At 37.6% G+C, this 17,780-nt stretch overlaps 2 protein-coding genes across 4 annotated transcripts in view; one reads left to right on the top strand and one right to left on the bottom strand.

Annotated features, from left to right (window-relative positions):
• LOC113494147 (nucleolar protein 4) overlaps positions 1-10,843 on the top strand; it is a 137,908-nt gene extending 127,065 nt beyond the window's left edge. For 2 of the 3 annotated variants that reach the window (XM_026872338.1, XM_026872336.1), the window contains 9 exons: positions 3,527-3,654; positions 3,969-4,142; positions 4,521-4,769; positions 5,066-5,212; positions 6,185-6,435; positions 6,685-6,765; positions 7,141-7,217; positions 7,579-7,671; positions 7,995-10,843. In XM_026872338.1, the coding sequence (XP_026728139.1) occupies positions 3,527-3,654; positions 3,969-4,142; positions 4,521-4,769; positions 5,066-5,212; positions 6,185-6,435; positions 6,685-6,765; positions 7,141-7,217; positions 7,579-7,671; positions 7,995-8,230 (1,436 nt within the window). In that variant the 3' untranslated portion in view covers positions 8,231-10,843. The remainder of the gene's footprint in view (positions 1-3,526; positions 3,655-3,968; positions 4,143-4,520; positions 4,770-5,065; positions 5,213-6,184; positions 6,436-6,684; positions 6,766-7,140; positions 7,218-7,578; positions 7,672-7,994) is intronic. The other variant, XM_026872337.1, reaches the window with a different exon arrangement.
• Positions 10,844-11,035: 192 nt separating this feature from the next.
• LOC113494150 (transmembrane protease serine 9-like) lies at positions 11,036-17,771 on the bottom strand. The gene is made up of 7 exons (XM_026872342.1): positions 16,685-17,771; positions 16,176-16,320; positions 13,978-14,139; positions 13,258-13,351; positions 12,492-12,650; positions 11,935-12,005; positions 11,036-11,422 (listed from the first exon to the last, which is right to left on the bottom strand). Exons 1-7 carry the CDS (start codon positions 17,535-17,537, stop codon positions 11,236-11,238), a joined length of 1,671 nt encoding a protein of 556 aa, XP_026728143.1. The 5' UTR covers positions 17,538-17,771; the 3' UTR covers positions 11,036-11,235.
• Positions 17,772-17,780: the final 9 nt, after the last annotated feature.

The raw sequence follows: 17,780 nt of genomic DNA, 5'->3' as shown, positions 1-17,780 counted from the left end.
CTGACCTATCGGACTATGAGAATAGGGAACAGAGGGTGCACCTGTGTTGGCGCAAATGTTTGTGCACTATATATGTCCCGCGCAGCTGGCTGGTGTCTAGCGACCCTAGCAACCGCGGCAGCCTGAAACAACAACAGGTAGCTCATCTCCATCGCAGTTAATATAAAGGAAAAAGCCGTCTAACATAAAACGTCAATATTCGTTTATTTATCATTCAGTAAATATGTTTTAATAATGATCGGAATGCCTACAGATACAGGAAACACAAAAATTTATAAATAATTGAGAGTACTCCATTCGATGTTGGCCGAACTACGTCAGGATTGCGATGTATGTACATTTTTAATCGATTCGAGTATTATATTATAGCAATGTTTGCTTTTGTTTCAATTTTGGTCATTAAGAGCAGTATTACTTGACGGTGGTCTTACTGCTGGATAAACTCTTCTCCAGTAGAGAAAATACGTTCATTAATGAGCATTTCCTCATTTGCACTGTATGGCTTTTTTGGATGGGACTCCTTCCGCTTTAAGTTGGGCGTAAGGGAGTACCACACTTCTTCTCACTAAAACCTATCTATATTTCTTGCTTTGTGTACTGGAGCTACGGTACCCCTTTCGGACAATCGCGGCAGGAGGCTATGTATGCATGTGTTACGCTTAGGCGGCCAGGCTTGTCTCTACACTCTGCACAGGCATATATCCAGCAGGTCTCTTGTAGAGTCATCCTTCTAGAATTTCATGTTCGACGAGATTTCACCTGATCAGTCATCTTCGTGACGGATCGCCTGATTCAGCTTTCGGCGTCCTCCCGGCTAAACTACTCAATCGAATTTGGTAAAACTTGAATAACAATACCGGTCATACCGCGGAGAAGAGGCCTTTTATTTAATAAGTACTTTTTAACGAAACCAGCCCGCCACACATTGCTCCTGCAAGCCATCTAAAATGAAACCCACAAAAACCACCAGAACACCTACGCTCATTGTGTTCCAGTGAGAATATTATCTTGGAACCCGCTAAGAAATTAATCAAAAATAGTAAAATGTTCTCTTTTATATTTGAGTATGCTAGTATGTGTACGATCATAGAATTCACGCGTCTATCCAGATGGTTGATCACAGCAAGTTATAAGCTCGCAGGTTACCGATTCCTGGCATACCGTTTCCACTTCATCAGGTCCTGACGTTTGACTAAATTTATGCCCCCGTAGCACGTCTTTCTTCGAGCTAACAATACTAAATACTGCACATTCATTATTTAAGTCCAGTAAAATTAAAACCTTTTGAAATTAAACGGTTTTAACTTTAATAGATTGTCTTTTAATGATATTTTTGAAAGGTTAAAATTAAGACTTTACTTTGGTGGTACCAAATGTGATTTTTATGAAGAAGAACCGGGAAGGCAACACCACAAGTTTCAAATCTATATTTCATCTAATTCCAAACCACAGTTTTTGAAAAATTATCATACAACCCTTCAGACGCAGAGACATGGTTTGGCATCTAATTAAGTTGCGTTGTTTCTTCACGTCTTAAGTCGACTAGCATTATTGAAGATGCCTGCCTACCAACTTATATTATTATTTTAAAGTAAAACTATTCCAGTTATAGAAGGGATATGACGCTTTGTCGCTCTACCACAACTAAAATACTTCAATACGCGGTGGTAGTTCTTATAAGCAGTTATCATTTCTATACTTCATCATCTGAAGTCTTATTACAAAGGAACAAGGTTGCTTTTCGAGAATATAATTATATCTTGCGTCTTTTACAGACATTAGACTAGACGTTATCAATTAACACGTTGCTATGCGTCCTTTAGACATACAGGAACGGACAAGTAGACATTTAGGGTACAATAAATTTGGAGTAATGCGTACATAGTTTTAATGAGCTGGAAAATGAGCTACAGGCAACGCTAGGGTTGGCACTTTGAATATGTTGGTAAACATTTAGTTGTATTTTTTTATTGTGTTATTGAAATTTGGGATCAAACGGAAACGCGCTTTGTTTAGTTGCAAATATTTTGTGACCAATAATTTTAAATGTGGAAAAAAATGGTATAATTCCAAATGTTGGTCAATTAAAAACATAGTTAATTATTAACACCGATAATTATAGTTTTATCAATAAAATACAGAAATACTTATCATAATATTTTTTTTATGTATTTTGTCAATGTGAAAAACACGCACGCGTAATAGTACTAAAAAACAAACGAAATTACTCGCTATGTCGTGTTCCAAATTCAAATTATTTATAGAACCGTATCCCGTGATTGCATTTCATAGTCCTGGCTTATGAAGTCACACACACAAACGACGAGCTCTGTATAATCAGAGTCGGTGACAACCCTAGCCGAATCGTTACTGAAAATGTTCATAAATATGTAGGTTTATAACTGTTTTAGGGATGTGCTGTGCTTTCTCTCGAATAAATATCCTTACTAATATTATAAATGTGAAAGTGTGGATGTTTGTTACGCAATCTCGCAAAAACGGCTGAACGGATTTGGATGAAATTTGGCATGCATATAGCCATTGACATGGGAAAGAACATAGGCTACCTTTTATCCCGATTTTTGAAATATTTTTCGAGGGAAAATTGAAAAGGTGTGTAAAAGCTATAAGATCACTAAGGGGATGTATTTCCATGGAAACGGTGACGCTTTAAACTGAAATCCACGCAGACGGAGTCGTGGGCAACAGCTAGTAATAATATATGTTTAATACAGTGAACGGCCAATAAACATAGTATTTTGTACTTTTGTTATTGGACTTTGCGCAACAGCTAGAGGCTTGAACTTTTCATAATTCAAGGAATATTGAAACATAAATAGCATATTGGTCGGGAAGCTCATCAAATGATTCCAGTTAAGACAAAACTATAATGAAAAATATACACAGCCTTTTTCAATGCAATGCTTGCAAAAATAAATAGGAACATGTATGTGTATTTTGATTTAAAAGCGAAAGACAAAAAATAACATATAATCAATTTACTAGCACTGCAGAAGAAAAGAAGTTTACTCAGAGTTCAATGATCTATTGGACATTTAGCTGGTAAAAATAACCCGACTAGCTTGGATTATTTCGTCATAAACTTATTCAACGTAAAGTGTCACTTTGCATAGGTTTCGATGTGGGATGTACAAAATACGCGCTGGGAATATGAATTACCTGCATGTTCTGCGCGCCTAGTACTTTTAAATTATGGTACTTTTAGGTTATTTTTGTTAACATAACATGTATAAAGTTTTTTTAAAGTCTGTCTACTCGAAAATTTACCATTATATTCGCTTAGTCATCGTTATTTCGTCCATCTTAAGTGAGACTTATATTAGCTGTTGTCATAATTTTGAGAAATGCCTACGTATTAAACAGTATTGTTTTATTAATTTCTCACTATGTGTAAATACACCACCAATGTTCATCCCAATATACCACCAATGTTCATCCCACTATATTTAATTTTCCCTTGTATCTTATAACCTCCTTCTACAGCCTGCTCTCCTGGTACTTGCAGGTCGCAACGGGGACATAACGGAGACCGGCGGAGACAGTATGGCGGACCTCTGGGCCTCATACCATAGCGCCTTGGGCCTCGGCAGCAAGCCTCCGAAACCACCTACTCCGTTGGCCACTGGCCACTCGGTGAGTTTTAAGGTTGAGCAGCGTTTCATCTATTAATTAACATAAGAAACGAACAGCATTTACAAAGAAGTACATAGTGGTACATAACCTTCCTGGGTTACAAGTGATCCTCTGCTTGGGAAACTTTTCGTAGGAATTTTGTTTCTAATTTCTTTGTCGTTCAGACAGAGATAGAAGACTTTTCTCTTGGTAGCAATAGTCAAGCAGGATACATAAGTATTTGACATTCCCAACTTTTTATCCTGATATTTTTTTGGTCTGTCTTCACTAATTTTTGGAACTTTCACATTATTATAACCTAATTCTTAATTCAGAGCCCAATCCACGTGGGCTCGGTGACACCAGGAGTGGAGCCAGCATCCACACACGATGAGACTTCATCATCAGACCGGACCAAGGATGATGATGATGGTGGCGCGTCTGATGATGACTCTGATGATAGAGTGGACCCACAGCATCATGATCCCGAGCGGCTGAAGGCTTTCAACGTAAGTTTTAACTTTATAAATGTTGGCGTTCATGAAGACCACTTCTTGGTATAAAATTTAAATAAATAATAATTTCGTATTTTCAGTTCATGGTTTTCTTACGTAGGTTTTAATGGGAAATTGTTGAGAAAATAGAAATTATATTTCGTGCTTCATCGTAATAAAGAAGAAAATAATTGTTCGACCCACTCGAATTCATTTGATATGAATTATTTTCTGTAATTTCATACGTGCAATTCTATTCAGAAAATTAAAGTTTAATTCATAAAACTATGAAAACTTATTTCCAACCCTATTTATTCTCCTATAAGAAACACACTCATTTACAAAAACATCCTTTGAAAGAATGTTGTGTAATAATTTTTTACCCTACCACAGATGTTCGTCCGACTCTTCGTCGACGAGAACTTGGACAGGATAGTCCCGATATCCAAGCAGCCAAAAGAGAAGATTCAGGCTATCATCGACTCCTGCACCCGACAGTTTCCAGAGTTTGCCGAACGTGCCCGAAAGCGGATCAGAACTTATTTGAAGAGCTGCCGACGGAACAAGAAGGTCCGAGGCGAGGGCCCAACTACCGGCAACGGGGGAAGTACACCAGGGACTGGCAACGCTTGGGACACTGCGGTGAGGGTCCGATCTCTCCTTTGTTTATGTTAGCCTGGTACTTTCACTTGTAACAGGTAACTTGTCTTTTAGGTTTCTTCACTTTATTCTTCTTATCACTACTGATCTTTTGAAATCATTATCAGTCGTTAGCAAAGTTCAGGAATCTGCCGGTCGATGAAATATTTTGATAATTCAAACAGTTTATGTTTTCTTTCCATTCCAAGTGGCTTATAATGTCCTACCCCTCCACTCCACTGCCCCCCAATCCGCTGTTGTAAATTAAAATTTAAATTAATAAATGTATTGATGTCCAGGTGCGGCCCACTCCTGCGCACCTGACTTCAGTGCAAGCGGAGCACATACTGGCACAGGCGTGCGAGAACGAGAGCCTCAACGCTAAGCGCATGCGCCTCGGGCTCGATCCCGTCAGCCAGCCAATGCCGACTGTGCCCACTCCCATGGTGAGTTCCTCTAAATTCCGTTTATTCTTGCAATATTCGATAAAAAAAAATGTTTCTTTAATCCTCCCACATTTTATGACTTCCTCTTGTTTTACAAGCAGTTTTATCATGCGATTGGTATAGCCCAATAAATAAGTTTAAAGTCAGTTATCAGGCAACCTCATGTTTTTTAAGAAGCACTCTGGTGCTGTTGTAAATTTAGAATCGCTGAATCCATTAGCCCCAGATTACAGCTACTAGGCCAAATATATTTTTTCCCTTTCCTAAATTAAGTAATTTTGTTTAAGTCACAGATATCAAATAGTTTCATCCTATGTCTTCTTCAGTAATATTTGTATTTTGTAACCATCTAGGACTTCCCTTTCCTTGCCTAAATGGTTACGACCTATTTTTATTCTAACTTTTTCTAGAAACAACTCGGGTATCTTTGATTTTTTCTTAGCTTCCAAAACAGTTTTATATCGTTTATTATAAGTTCTGCAAATGGATTAAGGGTGTAACAATCAGTTGCGTTTACGTTACAAACACTGTTATAACCTGAATAGTTACGTTACGTCTGAAAACTTTTTCGCCGTATTGTCGAGTTGTCAAAACTTTTTCGACTAAATTGGAAAACAACTTTTTGCACTATGGATTTTTATAATAATTTAGACTTAGATGAATACAGGCAAGAAGTCATCAAATTTTCATTTGAGTCTACCAAATCGTTTTAAGGAAAACTCATGCTAGTTAGGTAAATAATAGTTCAATTTAACTACTAAATTAAATTAGGATGATTGTCCAGGATCTTCATCCCAAACCTGTGGATTATTCAGATTACCCAATAACTAAGTCCTCCTGATACCGACCAAATTAATACGTCGAATAAAAATATCTACGTTTCGAATATCCTTGGATGAAATTTTCAAGAAAATCTCTGACGTGTTAGGACAAAAATATACACTTTAATTAATATCACCCTCTTATCCTCAGGCTATCGACACCACAGCCACTTCAGCGGTCGCTTCTTCATTCCTGAGCCTGTACAGCGGTGCCATCAGCAGCCCGGCATCCACACCGGCTACAACCACGTCGACCAACTCGCTGGCCGCAGCTGGGCACAGCAAGGCAGCCGCTGACACTACCAGGCCATCAGCAAGCCCGACCATGGATACGTCGCTTTTGAACAATAACAACTTGAAGCTGGACAATGCTAATGGAAATGCTGGCAGTAAGACTGCTAGGTGAGTTATGACGCCCTGGTACTTTATAGATGTAGTTTTTTTTTAATTGTCAAAATTACAAATATTTCAGCTTATGAACGGTTGTGTAAAGAGTCGACTTTAATACGATTTATAGTATTCGTATCCTGCTCTTAATTTGACATACTAAAGAGAAAAGAACGAGAAAGCGGAAAAATAAATAAAATAATCGTATATTGAAATTATAAAAAAAATATGCCATTTAAAAGTGATTATTTATTTTACTTTTAGCCCTGCGTCGTCTCCGGCTCCACTATTTCGGCCATCGTTCCCGAACACATTCGGGACACCGCAAACATTTGGCAGGCAAAGGTAAGCTCAGTTTAATTTTAAAATATAATGCTTGATTTGAAGACTGATTTTAGAATGCAAAGATTTGTTACACATATTAAAATAATGGGCCCGGCTGTTATTCATACATCTTTGACAGTCGTTATGGGCGGTCAGAAGCTAGAAACTCTGACAACCAGTTTATCCAAGGTGTATCGTGTTGCCCAGGTCACAAGGTTGAGGAGGTCAGATAGGCAGTCGCTACTTGCAAAACACTGGTACTTAGCTGAATCTGGTTAGACTGGAATCCGACCCCAACATAGTTGGGAAAAGTTTAGGATGATGATGATATGTATGCAGATGTTTTTTTTATTTTTGATAGTGATATATTCTTTAAACGGTTTATTCTAATTTCAGCTCGAACCCGAACCCTGCATCGTCAGCGCTGACCAGCAGCGCTCTGCTGTCCACTCTGACTGCACTGCCCCCAACCGGTGAGTAGCGGAACTATATGTAACGTTTTTCAGTGAACAGTAGACCTTACGACATTAGAATAAGTGTTCATTTTCGCTTCTCAAATAATAATTGTCTATATATGTAGTGTTAATAGCTGTTGCCAGCCGTCCGTAACGAAAAATTAACACACGGGAACATAAATTGTGATAATAACTATCCTATGTGTTAACTATCGGTGTGTCAAGTTTCGTCTAAATCCGTTCAGTGGTTTTTGCGTCAAAGAGTAACATACATCCATACATACAAACTTTTCTATCTTTCTCTCTCTTTATTCTCTATGTTCATCTTTTTTAAAAATTACGTGTATATAACCGTAACTACAAGGGGTCTCCTGTCTAGGTGTAGGCGTGAACGCAGCGATGGCCGCCTACCAGAGCGCGCTGCTGTCCGCCATGGCTGCGCACACGCACACGTTCCCGACCAGCCTGTCTGGTAAGTCATTATAGTGCTACATTACTACAAAAGATAACTAAGACCATTTTTATTTTACTTTATCGACCTCTTTCGCTAAGTTTTAATGGTAAAGGCTGGAATTTATTTTCGGAAATAAGATTAATTTCGTATGGCCCTGAATATTTTTTAGAAGTTTTTTTTCATTAGCTTTGGTCTGTGATTTAAACGAACCTACCTATTCTAGAATTAGAAAAAAAAAAATTGAATAATACTTTTTGATCATATTTGGATCACAGAACTTTCATACTTAGCCGATAACTTCACAAAGAAGTTTCCAATCAAAACAAACATTTGAATTACAGCGCCGACAGACCTCTCGCTGAAAAGCTCAACGCCGACTTCGCTCCACGCGACCTCCACCGCTTCATCTCTGGCCGCGTCGACCACAGCCAGTCAGTCCAAGCCACTACTGTCGCACAAGCTCTCAGGAGCTGAAGTTGGCGCTGTTCGCCAGCTCATCACCGGCTACCGTGAGTCAGCCGCCTTTCTACTCCGCTCAGCTGACGAGCTCGAAGCTCTACTGCTAAACCAACCCTAGGATACGGCCAAACCCTTATCTGATGTATATGGGTTTAAATTCGGATACTTCTAAAACATCTGTGCTCCTAGTACTTTTGAAGTGTTTTGTGACAAAAAAACAAGTGGATTTTAAAAAGTTTTCAGTGTTGTTTTAACTGTTGTCTGGTTTTAAATGTCAAATTAAGTACTGAATAATATAAGCACAGATTATAAAATTCGAAATTATTAATAGGACTTGGATATTATTGTTCGCGAATTGCGGAGTCCAAAAGTTGATGTTTGTGACTGAATTATGCCAATTTTACCGATTTTTCAATTGTTTGTTCTACATACATGTTATATTACAATAGTTGTCCAAATTTTTGTCAATAGTACCGAAATAAGGTGGTGTGATAAGTTAATAAAGTGGTACTTTCTTGCATGAGATAGCAACACCGATTGTTCACACCATCTTTAACCATAGATTAATTCAATTTTTTCAATAGATATTTCACACATCGCTTACATATACCCGACATTAGTAGGTTTACATACATAGTTTATGTTACAAAGTTGTACGCTGGCAACACCAATGATTGCATAATACGGTGCTTGTTATTCCTGTTTTAGTGTTGCCAGCGTATATACGTCCAGATTATTAAGTAGTTACGAGTCTATTTACTGAGGATACTAAGAATGCGCACTGCTTAGAGTAAAAAGGTGTCATCGAAAAGTTTAAATACTTATTGGTTAAATCGATGAACCATGCTGACTAAGGGGGCAGGACGCAGGTCCCGCGCATTCTTAGACCAACTCCATCGACGTTGATAAAATTAAAAGTTTATAAAATTTATTTCATCGACGTTGACGGGGCTGCCAACTTAAAAAATCTATTTCGGCGATCGTACAAAGCTGCCATAATTATTGTAAAGAAAAAAATCGAAATGTTGCCATTTGAAACTCGTTGGGAGAGTACAAAATTATTTTTGTGTATATTTAGATTATAAGAGAAAAAAATCAGGGAGTTTCTAGCGTTAGGTTAGTAAAAAAAAAACGATTTCTTGCCTGGTGCGGTTATAGTATAGAATTGATTATCTCATCGAAATTGCTTGGAAAGAGGCGGCTATTAACGTTTGGAGTACGAAATACAACTTTTCTTGTTTAGTCTAGACTTCGGAGGGCTCACGATACGAATTTCAAACTTAACTCGAATAGTTCTCAGTATTTTGAGGTTAGGTTACGTTTCATTCCCGCGCTGCGAAGTCGAAAGCTAATATTTAGGTTAAAGTGGCATTTTAGTGTTAAGAGGCACGAATTTATTTGTTGTTTTGTAAAATAGCGATCGAATACTATAATTAATATATTTATAATTTAAACTATCATTATTTAAAGATTCTATAGCTCTTTATAATATTGAAATCGGCTCCATCCAAAATCGTTTTGCTAAGTTCATTTTTCTATGTAATTTAATTTTATTCATAATTTGCTTTGCTCAGTACAACGGATCGATGTTTTGACTGTATCTATTTGTTACCATAGACTTATGGCCAAGTACTGTAGGTAATGTTAAATAAGCTACTTACGGTGTACAAATAAGATTCCACTTCGATAAGTAAAAAAAAGTTTAAATTAAAACCTATTTTTCAATCGGAGTTTCTATATTGGCCTAAAGATATTTTGTTGAGCAAAAAGTGGATTTGAGTACCTCGTAATGTTATTTCTGTTGTTAACTATAGTTAGTTTTACATTTTGGCCAGTTTTATTCGATTTTTGTAATCTATAATGTAATTTCGTTAATAAGGTTAAATCAAAATAAATACAATAGAATAATTAAAGTCACATAAACGCTTATTATGTTGCTACTAATTTCATAAGTTCAATGCTTCGACCACTGTGGATCGACTCTTTTTGTCAGAGCAACCAATCGCGTGACAGATTGCAATGACGTCATAAATTTCTAACCAATTAGCGTATCGTGGAGGTTCTACAGTGGTGGAAAGCTTGAATACTGCAAATAATGTATAATATTTTCTCAACTTTGCCAGTTTTTCTCAATAGTGTTAAAGCTTAACGCCAGTTTTAAAATAAAATTGTAAATTCACTTTTGAATACAAAAATTGCCAAAGAAACGAATTGATTTTTCGTAATTGATTATGTATGTACGTGGAATTGCTGATTTATTTACTTATTATAATTATAATATTTTTGATGTTAAGGTTAATTTTAAGGTTAGATTTTGTTTTTCATAAAGTCATTCCAATATTTTTCTAAAAGGTCACTATCGGTGCGAGATTACAGAAGCGTGGGTCAAGCAGTAGTCATTGTATATGGAAAAAAAGTGTAAAAAGTATGTTTAGAATTATAAAAAAAGTTGATTAGAAATACGTGAAAGTTGATGTTGGAATAACGATAAAACGAAAATGGTGGTAAAACGTTGAGAAAATGAATTTGTTAGACATTAAAATATATTATTATTAGAGATGTATAAATGGTTTACAATTATTATTATTAGTTCGAGAGAAATACAAAATGGTGAAAAAAAAACTACAAAATGGCGATTGTTACTATTAACGATATGAGAATTTAGTTATAAATAATTTTGCAATTTCAAAATGTGAGTTTTACAATTTTGAAAAAGAAAATATTAAATATGCTCATATACTAAAGATACTGTTTGATTTATTTTTTCCTTTACAAATCTCTTTGTTGCTCTTAGACTGCCAATAGATGGCGTTAAGGAAGATTCGATCAGTGCTTATTGGAGACATTTAGATGTTAAAATTTCGTTTGGCTGAAACTTTAAAAAATACTGTTACTTAGTAAATATAATTCACTTTTGACATTTTTTATTTATTTTACTCAAATCAATACCACGACGATTTTGTAAGACTCAGAATCGATCATCGCCAAACTAAATCAAATTTTACGACGAAGATTAAGGGATCAATCGATCCATGCATAACCTAATTAAATTCAATCAAAAGACAATTCCAAGGTTCCACTTAAATTAAAATTAAACCTCAAAACGGTAAACAATACTTTTCTTTATTTTTTCGCTACGGAACCAGCCTGCATTGCATTTGGGGACTGAAGCATTGGCAAGGGATAGCGGTCGGGGAAGGGATAGTAACGTTTGTCGGCCATGAGGTAAGCGGTGGCATTCGTTATAAAGTCCACGTTCGAATGCGAGGCAGTGTAAGAGAACATCGCTGGGAACCGTTCTGTACCGCATCTGAAACAGAAAGACTTTTATAGTAGCTCTCGTGAGAATAAGTAAAAGTACTCAATAATAAAACGGTGTAACTGAAGAAGTACAAAAGTACCATTATGGTTTTTAAGGTTGTAAAAATTGGGCTGAAGATACAATGACAAGCCTGTGTCTATTAAATGATGCAACGGTTGACTCAAACGTGTGTATCGGGACTGCCCGTCCAGCTTTAGAGCTTTGGGGTATTTTAGTTAAGTAGTAAAGACTACCGAGTGTCGAAAGGGAAGTTAAATCGTGGATCCTGGTTGCTATTTATACATCTTTGACAGTGGTTACGGGTGGTAAGGTTCTAGAAAGTCTGACCACCAGCCTTACTAAGGGGTATCGTGTTGCCCAAGTAACTGGGTTGAGGAGTTCAGTTAATGAGTCGCTCCTTGCAAAACACTGGTATTAAGCTGCGATTAGACTGGAAGCCGACCCCAACATAATTGGGAAAAGGATAGGATGATTATGATTAAGGTTTACTAAGTACTTACAGTTTTCTTATTCCCCATGATGCTAAGCCCCAGAGTATGCCGTCACTCACAGCCGGAGCCCCTGTGTCTCGCTGCAAATGTATTTGAAGCATTATAGATTTGTATTAACGCCCCAAAAAGGATGTTTTTAACTCGATTATAATCTTTACGTGTAACGAATCGTAGAAAGCACATTGAATATTTCTGATGTATATATATATTTTCATTGTATGTACATTGAATATTTCTGCTTGCCGTTGGTCTCCAAACGAGTTCGAAACCAAATTAATATTTTTTTGGCATTTTTGTCTGTGCACTTGTGCGCGATGAGCTCAGCAAAGGCTTATAAGATTCAATTGATCGTTGTAATGGGTAAAATAAAATTTGATTATCGTTTTTTTAGTTCTTTGCGTGAAAGCGTAGCAAACAAACTTACATACACAGTTATCATTTAAATGGGAGATCCTGATATAAGTTGAAGGTAAGGTAAGGACGTTGAAGGTCACCACGCCAAACCCCCTGAGCGCCACGTGTCGCGGGTTCGATCCCACACCCCGAAAGAAGGAGATGATACTAACAGTGCAAGGAGCCGCCCGGCCGCTCTGAGCGAGACAGATGAAGTTCTCAGTGACGATGACACTGAACCTCGTGGTTATGTTGTTGCACTTGCCGCGGTCCATGAGTCGCGTGTGGTACACCTGTAGCGTGCTGCCCTGCAGGTCGTATACTCCGTCACGCTGGAACAGATCACAGAAAAGATGAGACTATTTAAAGAAGGTAACTACTGGATACAGTAAAACGACCAGTTCCCATGCCCAGGGCTCCGATTCTGATACTTTACAATGGCCGATGAATGAATGGCAATTGGATTAAATCTAACACAATCGCACATCGCCCATCGTAAATAGCAGAATTGGGGTCCTGGTGTTCACTAAAACAGTGAGCTCACATGTCTGCTTTGTTCGCTTACTGCAAGAGTGAAGTATGTAGTTACTATCGCTGAAATCTGCTAGGACGTCGTCATCATCATCATCACTAAAGTTTTAGAGGAGTCACTGAAGAGACTTACGTCATCAATTACGATTTCGTAGGCCGGAGTAAAGTGATGGTAGCTAAACTATATAGCTTATTAAATAGTAGAGAGTGGCAGATAACGCGATCGTGTTAGAGACCATAACATCACGTTTAATTGAGACCTCTATCTTAAAATAATGTATTATTTTAGGATCCGAGTTGTTATACATTGCCCGCAAAGACATACAACTGTTGATACCAAAAATGCGCAGCTCCGTAATGCTCCGCAACTTGCGCGATAACTCATTGTTTCAGTCAGCCTCTACGTACCCTTTCGGCTCCCCAGCTGGTGACCCAGGCATCGTCGAAGGGCGGCATCATCACTCTGTTTGGGAGATCCACGGCGTGGACTGAGTCTGAAAACCTGGACAAAGTATCAAGCCTGGTTATATGTACCTCATCCTTACATTTCAAAATTTCTTAGTTCGATAGATATCAGAGAAATATACGTCGAAGACTTTTGGACAACTTTAAAGAGCCAAATCACCTATGAGAAGCTCATATTTTGAAAGAAATGCATAAAATGTAGAATTTTTCTTCTTCATATGGTATGATCTATGCACGGTCTGTTTGACCACGGCAGGGTTTAACCCGTCTTTTGTGAAAATGCTTATCCTGAGTCTAGGTGTCCTTGTGCATGTGACTTGAATGTTTGTGAAACCGCGTTACAAGGATGTACCTCCTTAATGAGGGACTCATTTTTTTTGATAAAAACACTAGAAAGAAAGAAAGAAAGAAAGAAAATAACTTTTATTACGTGCTTGTGACCCAGAAATACATAAGGACGAATTGTACAAAATTGAGACATTAAGGTAAGAATATGCGTCGCAAACACGCAATACGGCCGTCGCTCAGCTTAATGCTGCAACCCTGAGAGAGACACTACATTTTCTAATGGCTTATTGATATTGGTCCTCAATCTCCTACTTCTTCTACTTCTACAATCCTCCTACCCGGCGTCTATCAATAGCTTTCCATAATTCCCCTTACCTTATATTTCTATCGAGCAGCACCAAAGCTATGTCGTTATCCGGGTTCTTCCTCAAGCTCCACGCTGGGTGTTTCATCACCTCCTGGATGCCAGCCATCTGACCTCCTCGGTCCAAGTGACGGGATCCAGCTCGCACTTCCATGCGAGACAGACGACTCGCTCTGGTGATAAGAAGATAGAAAAGAGTTTTAATAGCTTCTTGCTAAGAGTCATTTCTACGATTTCTTTATTCATAGTTATTTTCTACTGGTAATATATATTTATGTATGTATAAAAATTTTACTAGTGTAATAATAATATAATGAATGTTGTGGTATGAGTTTCCCCTTTAGTTTAAGATATAATTATAATTTACTCAGATGTTATGTGGAGATCATTGATTGTGCCAAATTAATAAATAAATACACGGTGATAGAAAGTATATTTGGGAGTAATAAATATGAAATGTATGTGGTGTTAGCAATAGAGTTTTTCAAAGATTATCTCATCTATATCTTCTGGGGTTCATTTCTCGTTTCAAAACTCCATCCCTATTTACCATATTGTCAGGGTGTTTTTTGGCCATTATATTGGGTGAATCAGTTACATAATTATGATACATTTTATCTATCTAGGTTAAAGGCCTACTTGTCTTTCTTCCATGGGCCATGATGTCACATTTGGATAACATTTAATTTAGGAGACACTTAAGTCTCAAACGTATGTAAAACTTCCATCGCATGGCTTTAAGTAATGTCCACACTCCCTAAAAAACATGAAATCCGATCACGAAATATTTGTTTCTTATCAGCTAATGAAATAACCAATTTCGGCTCTACGCAATTAAATCTCTATGAAGCTATATGGCAATGGTAAGACGCGTACTATTTTCATATCTAACAACAGTGTAAAACATTTATTTGCAGTGTGGGTTGTAAAAAATGTATAAATAGAGAACATTCTAGATTTTAAAGATCAAGGAGAAACCGTGTTTTCATGAAGAATATAATTGTGGAATTGTTGTTTCTAAATGTTAAAATATGTGCATTTAGGGCTGATTTTTCAATCGTAACTCAACTGTACTACGGATCATTTTTGTACAAGTTTCAATAGAATTTGTGACCATTTACTTTTGATGAAGATGCTTGAAAAATCAACCCTAGATGCGTTTTTATTACTTTGAATAAAGTTTAATTTAGGTATTCCCCTACCCTTTATCCTTCTTAATTTACAGTGTTAGTACAAATTACAGTGTTAGTCTAAAGCAATAGCATGGATGATGGATGATAGTGTTAAAGGTGCGAAAGCCCAATGACCGCAACGTGTCCCGGTTTCGATCCCCGCGCAGGACAAGCATTTGTGTGATCCACGAATGCTTGTCCTGAGTCAGGGTGTCTTTGTGTATGTGACGAATTTTTGTGCCCCTATGATACAAGGTTACGGAACTTCGATTATATTTCTTTCTACGGAAGAAGTTTCCGGAGGAAGTAAAAGGAATATGGTAGCCAACATAATGAATATATGTATCCTCTAAAAAGACTAGAGTCGGTAGGTAAGTGAAACATTTAAAAGATTTAATGTAATGCAATGTGTACAAGCAATATGTGCATTGACACATGGACAAATGATATATTTTTTGGATTCTTCATGACGTGTGTTCTTTCATAGAAGGGGTTGATTGGTCCCTGGTAAAAGTTCTCAACAAGACCTCTGCATCTTATACTGTGCATGCTTTAAAAGGATCTATTCCCAAAGAGAATGAAATGAGATATAAACGTGTAGTTGTTTGCAATGTACTGATAGAGTTTTGATTTATATAAGGTGAATCTGCTAACATGTCCTGTATAATTTATGTTGCACTAATTTAGGTGCTGGTTCAGCAGTTTCATTTGAAGAGCCCACTTCAATCAGCATCTAAAGTTTGAGGCAAATGTTTTTGATCCTTCATTATATTATATCAATTGAGCCTTAAAGAACAGTTAAGAAATCTGATAATTCTTTGAAACGGAAACAGCTGCTTTGTATTCCTAAAGCTACAGAGATTACACATTATTATTATATTATACCATTAAATAAGAACCCAAAGCAAACATTATAACTAATCAATCAAATTCTAAAATTTAACCTTACATAAGAGGTGATGACGTTATTATAGTCTTTGATAAATAAAAAAGGGAAAAAGTAAATTTATTTGTTCTGATACCAAGTAAAAACTCACTTCCAAAGACAATTGGCCGTGGTGATGACGAGGCGTTGGTTGAGCAGGGCTCCCGAGCACCAGTGCTGGTCGTCCTTTTGTAGCGACACCACGTACGGGTAGTCCTCAATCATCGCTTCTCTGGCCGCGATCAGTCGGCGCGTCTCTATGCAACGGGAAGGGACCAGTCAAAATAAAAACAGATAATTTATTCAACACTTTATTCGTTCTTATTATAAATAATGTTTTCTAAGATTTCTTATCCGTAATCGCTTTACCTTTCGTCACCTTGGTGGTGCGATTTCCGCTTCCCTGTTTCGAATTTAATACTCTATGCCCTTTCTTTGCCTTTTTCACCCTCTGTCGAGATTTCCCTTTCGGGTGTTTCTTAGTTCGGCCATGATTCTTACCTTTAGCTGCACCACCGTGCCCTTTAGTTCCGCGTTTTAATGTTTTCCTTTTATGTGTTCTTTTAGGCCTCGCCTTGCCATGTTTTTTATTCCTATTGCCTACTTTAGAACCAGTTTTACCTTTCTTCTTCTTGTGCACTCTCAGTGGCTTCGTTTCATTCTTCTTCTCCGCTGTGGTGGTGACGGTTGTGGCTTGTGTTGTGGTCTTCGATTGTTCCTGCACTGTGGTCGTTGTAGTCGTCTCATTCAGCTCAGAAGCTCTCATTTGTGGCTTGGCAACATCTTTACTCCTATTCTTTCCATCGTCTTTGCTACTCTTTGCAGCTTTTGTCACACTTTTTCGTTCTGATTCTTTATCTTCGGTCTCAGCTGACTGTGTTGCATGTTGGCTCCTTGTGCTAGACTTTTTAGCACTTTTAGTGTTCTGCTTTTTGTCGCTACTGTTTGAAGGCTTCCTTTCCTCTTTATCATCATCATCTTTTGTTGCAGTAGTGGTTTGCGGCGTGGTTTTTATTTTCTGTTTCGATCCTTTTTCAGATTTACTTGTAGTTGTTTGTACTTTGGTTGTTTGCCCATCCGATGCATTTGCTTTTTTGCTGTCACCGGGTTTCTCGACCTCGGCGGCTCTCTTGCTCCTGAGGCCTGAACCCCAGGCATAGTCGGGTAAAACTTTCTTTACCCTGGGCTTGTGGTCGTAGCTCTGGTCTACGGGAAAGTACGGACTATCGGGGACACCCTGTATCGTCTTGGAGTTCCCGACCACTTGGAACACGGTGTACGACCGCCTGCTACTGCCTCTGGTGGTCGTGCCCTTCGGCAACTTTGACTTGTATTCATATTTCCCCGAGTTTATTAATATCTTCCCGTTGCCGTAGGGTTTCACTTTCTTGGGGAAGTTCTTGACGGCATATTTGTTGCTCTCGCATATAACGTAGTTTATATATATTATAAATATAACTAGCAGCACCTTCATCGCTCGGCCTCTCCGCCGGGAAGTAAAACAACTTAAAATTTCCTATTTTATTATTATTTTATGAGTTTTCAGATGAGGTTGTGAAATTGACCGATAAGTTTTCGATTATTATTTTTATTAGTGTTAGGAATAGTAGTTTTTGGTATAGTTATCGCTCTTGCGTAATTAATAAGTCGTTCGTGTGGTGATTATTTGAGTTTTTATTTGGGTTCATTAAGATAAAAACTAGTTATATTTTTAATA

Source organism: Trichoplusia ni, chromosome 5, assembly GCF_003590095.1.
Source record: "Trichoplusia ni isolate ovarian cell line Hi5 chromosome 5, tn1, whole genome shotgun sequence".
Classification (NCBI taxonomy): domain Eukaryota; kingdom Metazoa; phylum Arthropoda; class Insecta; order Lepidoptera; family Noctuidae; genus Trichoplusia; species Trichoplusia ni.
Note: the sequence above shows the minus strand (reverse complement) of the source record. Positions and strands in the feature narration are given on the sequence as shown.

Coding starts and splice junctions, on each gene's coding strand:
- LOC113494150 (XM_026872342.1), bottom strand. CDS start 17,537: ATGAAGGTGCTGCTAGTTATATTTATAATATATATAAACTACGTTATA. Junction 12,651..13,257: donor CCAGCTGGGGAGCCGAAAGG/GTACGTAGAGGC, acceptor GATCTGTTCCAG/CGTGACGGAGTATACGACCT. Junction 11,423..11,934: donor TCATGGGGAATAAGAAAACT/GTAAGTACTTAG, acceptor TTTCTGTTTCAG/ATGCGGTACAGAACGGTTCC.